This window comes from Choloepus didactylus, chromosome 11, assembly GCF_015220235.1.
Source record: "Choloepus didactylus isolate mChoDid1 chromosome 11, mChoDid1.pri, whole genome shotgun sequence".
In the NCBI taxonomy this organism is placed as follows: Eukaryota; Metazoa; Chordata; class Mammalia; order Pilosa; family Megalonychidae; genus Choloepus; species Choloepus didactylus.
In genome coordinates this window covers 76,985,783-76,990,693 of record NC_051317.1, presented here as the reverse complement: position 1 = coordinate 76,990,693, position 4,911 = coordinate 76,985,783, and the positions used below count along the sequence as shown (strand labels likewise).

At 38.1% G+C, this 4,911-nt stretch overlaps 1 protein-coding gene across 1 annotated transcript; it reads left to right on the top strand.

Annotated features, from left to right (window-relative positions):
• Positions 1-3,263: 3,263 nt before the first annotated feature.
• On the top strand, positions 3,264-4,711 carry LOC119506284 (proliferation-associated protein 2G4-like). Its single transcript, XM_037799262.1, has one exon. It carries the CDS (start codon positions 3,264-3,266, stop codon positions 4,680-4,682), a length of 1,419 nt encoding a protein of 472 aa, XP_037655190.1. The 3' UTR covers positions 4,683-4,711.
• The last annotated feature ends 200 nt before the right edge of the window (positions 4,712-4,911 follow it).

Here is a 4,911-nt window from a genome sequence, read left to right as displayed (position 1 = left end):
AAGTGTCCATAAACCAAGTCAAACTTTGCCTTGCTTGTCTTTTATCAAAGTATTACATTCATTTTGGCTGCATTGGCAGCTTGCCTTCATGTTGACTAAATTAAAAGATTTTATTTGTTGTTCTACCATGTCAGAATCTCATTTGTAAGCTTCTCTGTTGATTTTCTCTACCAAGGACAAGAGCCTGCAATAATTAGGATGTGGGTTGAAGTATGTGGAAGAACTGTGAATGCTAATGCAAACTTTAGTAACACTTATGTGTATCTACAACTGTATATTGGTATATATATACATTTTTTTTCTAATTTATTCCTTACACAAATCCTATGAGGTTATTATCTACATTGTACATCGAAGAAGAAAGTGAACCCTAAGTTCAAATAAATTTGCTGAGAGCATGCAGTTGAGCTAAGTATCGATTGCCATAATACACTAATAGCTAATAGTTAATGAATGCTAACTAACTGCCAGGCATCCTTCTAAGCCTTTTATCCATGCATTCATCTGGAATACAATGATGTAGGTACCATTATTATTGGCGGAGCAACTGAGGGTGAGAGTAAAAGTAATTTAGCCAAGATCACACTTTCAGTAAGTGGCACAGCCAGGATTCAAATCTAGGCAATTTCACTCTATAATCCACAAATTTAAACCACTATGATGCAAGGATTGTCACTATAGGGTCAGAGTGAAGACTTATTTCTGTCTTATTTTGAAACCCATTGTTTTTCTTTCATGGTGAGATTCCACCTTGATCTCATTTGCATGTATGTTACAGACTTTAAAATATATATCCCTTTATCTCTTCCTTACTAAAGAAAATTTAGAGATTGAGTTTAAAGATGAGGGTATTTATATTGTTTTTTTCTTGTACATTATTACACTTATGATTTTATAATTTAAGCTGTTACAAAATTATAATGGCTAAAAATTTCACCATGGGAAGCATGATGGCATTTCTATATAACAATTCTACCAATAACATATCCAATGTTAGAAAAGGTGGTTTGTTATTAGATAGACTATTTTAATAAATCAACTAAATGAATTGAATGTAGGACATCAGAATGCACATAAATTGCACCTTTAGTTTTAAGCAATCATTGTATTTGGTAGAAATCTGACTCTGCACCATATCTCTATCAGCTTGCCTGTCTGGCACAGATGAGTCTTTTATTTTCAATTGTGGAATTCTGGAAAATAAAACACTTTTTTATGAGAATGCTTAACTTTAGTCATCTTTTTTAGAGTTTATGTTAAGCCATATTTTGGAATATTTAGAGATTAACATCTTCATGGAAGATCACCAGGATTAGGAAGGGGAAATAAAGTAAAACTGTGTTTATTAGAAGAATAGAATCCAGGAGACATTCTAGCCACCTAGATTTATACAAGGAATCTGTATGTTCAGTTAAAATTTAATTGTAACTTATTTTTATAGTAAAGTTATCTTTTTAGTAAAGTTCTATAAAGTAAAGGGGATTCCATGAGAAGGGGAAGAAAATCTTTGTTGGTTAAAAAATTAACGTTAAATGTGTTTAAATTGACATTCAAAAACATTTTTTTTTTTAGCATGATAGGGGATCTGATATAATTCTCCCCAAGAATTGTCACTGGACATGTTTAAGATTGATGAGGGTAAGTTGGGGAAAATCCCAAGGTACCAATAATCAACAGATATATCCTAAAGCAGGAACAGACAGCATAAGAGAAGGTAGTTAGAAGTTTGACACAGTTGGCTGCTTATGTTAAATTTTACAACAAACCAGTAAAGCAGACATTATTATTCTCGTTGTACAAATGAGGAAATCAAAACTTAGAGATATTGCCTAACTTCCCAAATGGTTCCACAGCTAGTAAGTAGTGGAACTGACATCCAATTCCAGGCTTTCCCTATTCAATAGCCTGGGATTTTTGTGCCCTATTAAATTGCCTTGGCATACCAAGAAGCTGCATTCATCAATTATTTCAATAAAAACATTAATCAATCATAAATCATGTGACATAAATCATAATATGTTCTTTAGATACAAAAGTAAAATAAGACACTCTGGTTTTTTCCCTCAAGTTAAAGTCCAGGAAAAGAGAAAGATTCATATACAAAGACATATAATGCAGAGTGTCAGTGTAGCTATAAAGATGATTGCACATTGGAGTGAGAGGAGAAAGGAATGATAAGCTGTGCTAAAGGACAAGTTGAAATCTTTTTCATGTAGACAAGAGGGGGAAAGACATTCCAGGCATAAAAAATAACATAAGCCATGAAACATGGGATAATCTATTGAGTTAGGGGAACGACAAGTTAACATTCTCTGGCTGGGTATGGAGGCAGTAAAGTGAGTTGAATAACATTAGGTCTTCATAGTTGCAGTGGCAATGTTTGAAAATTATATTTGCAAGCACACTTTTCCCCATTTTCCAATATAAAACTGCTCAGTCTTTTTAGAACAACATTAAAGTTTCTTCATCCTGTGTGTATAAATTACACTCTATTAAATCCTTTCACCACTCTCTTTATAGGTAAAGACCTGTCCTCTATCTATAATAATGGTTTTATGGGGTGCTTACTATAAGTTCATCATTTTTTCTAAGTGCCTAAAATACCTATTTTTTAAAATAAAGTTGGAACAATTTCTCACTTACAAGAAAGTTGCATGAAAGTACAAGCAAATCAAAACAAAACATAGCAAAACAAACCTCCTGTATACCCTCTGCCAACAAGTCCCATTTAAGTTTTTATTATTGTCCCTATATGCCCTTAATGGCAAAAACGATCCATTTGGGAATCAAGATTTACATGCTGCCATGCCTTTCCAGTCTCCTTCAAGCTAAAACATTTGCTTTACCAATCCTTGACTTCATGACTTTGGTATGTATGAATATTACAGACAAGCCATTCTGTAGAATGCCCCTTCATTTGGATTTCTCATAATTAGACTCACATAATTCAATATGGGACAAAATATCATTGAGGAGTTGTATTCTTATCATTGCATTCCACTGGGGAGTAATTGATGTCAATCTGTTCCATTGCAGGTAGCTCTGATTTTCATTGGTTGATTATTTGTGGTGTCTTACATGTTTCTCCACTGAAAAGTTACTTTTCCTTTCCTTTGTAATTAATAAATATCTTGTGGCTCGCGCTTTCGCTCGCTCTCAGCTCGCAGATCGAGGGGAGCTCTGGCTACAGCCTGCGGCTGGGGAGGGAGGCAGAGGCAGCGACTCAGGGGAAACCAGACTGTGGTGGTGGTGGTGGTGGGAAGATGTCGGGCGAGGACGAGCAGCAAGAGCAAACTATCGCCGAGGACCTGGTCGTGAACAAGTATAAGATGGGGGGCGACATCGCCAACCGGGTACTTCGATCTTTGGTGGAAGTATCCAGCTCAGGTGTGTCGGTACTAAGCCTGTGTGAGAAAGGTGATGCCCTGATTATGGAAGAAACAGGGAAAATCTTCAAGAAAGAAAAGGAAATGAAGAAAGGTATTGCCTTTCCCATCAGCATTTCAGTAAATAACTGTGTATGTCACTTCTCCCCTTTGAAGAGCGACCAGGACTATATTCTTAAGGAAGGTGACTTGGTAAAAATTGACATTGGGGTCCATGTGGATGGTTTCATTGCTAATGTGGCTCACACTTTTGTGGTTGACGCAGCTAAGGGGACCCCAGTAACAGGGCGGAAAGCAGATGTCATTAAGGCAGCTCACCTTTGTGCGGAGGCTGCCTTATGCCTGGTCAAACCTGGAAACCAAAACGCACAAGTGACAGAAGCCTGGAACAAAGTTGCCCATTCATTTAATTGCACGCCAATAGAAGGTATGCTGTCACACCAATTGAAGCAGCATGTCATTGATGGAGAGAAAACCATTATCCAGAACCCCACAGATCAGCAGAAGAAGGATCATGAAAAGGCTGAATTTGAGGTACATGAAGTATATGCTGTGGATGTACTTGTCAGCTCAGGAGAGGGCAAGGCTAAGGATGCAGGACAGAGAACTACCATTTACAAACGAGACCCCTCTAAACAATATGGCCTGAAAATGAAAACTTCACGTGCCTTCTTCAGTGAGGTGGAAAGACGTTTCGATGCCATGCCATTTACTTTAAGAGCATTTGAAGATGAGAAGAAGGCCCGGATGGGGGTGGTAGAGTGCGCCAAACATGAACTGCTACAACCATTTAATGTTCTCTATAAGAAGGAGGGTGAATTTGTTGCCCAGTTTAAATTTACAGTTCTGCTCATGTCCAATGGTCCCATGCGGATAACCAGTGGTCCCTTCGAGCCTGACCTCTACAAGTCTGAAATGGAGGTCCAGGATGCAGAGCTAAAGGCCCTCCTCCAGAGTTCTGCAAGTCGGAAAACCCAGAAAAAGAAAAAAAAGAAGACCTCCAAGACTGCAGAGAATGCCACCAGTGGGGAAACACTAGAAGAGAATGATGCTGGGGACAGAGGTGTGGGTCCCATCTCCCCAGCTTGCCACTCCTGCCTCATCCCCTTCCCTCTACACCCCAGGTTCTGTGAAGTGCATTTCGTCTTCTCCACCCAGGACCGCCAGCAGAGCGGGGTCTCCCTGCCCCCATTCCAGTCCCCCAACCCACTCACCCCCTTCCAACAACAACCAGCTCCAACTGACTCTGGTCTTGGGAGGCCAGTCTTCCCAGCCACCGAAGACTACTTTAAATAGAAAAAGAGATTGAATAATAAAATCAGGAGTCAAAAAAAAAAAAAAAAAATAAAAAAATAAATAAATATCTTGCAAGCAGATACTTTGACACTATGTTAAAAACTTGTTCTTCATCCCACTTTCAACCCAAAAGTTTTAGCATCCATTACTATTTCTTGCCCAAATTAATTATTACCATGGTAGTTGACAAATCACTATTTGGATTATAATCCCATCATTCCATATATAT

Excerpts from the sequence above, each read along its gene's own strand:
- LOC119506284 (XM_037799262.1), top strand. The coding sequence starts at position 3,264 with ATGTCGGGCGAGGACGAGCAGCAAGAGCAAACTATCGCCGAGGACCTG.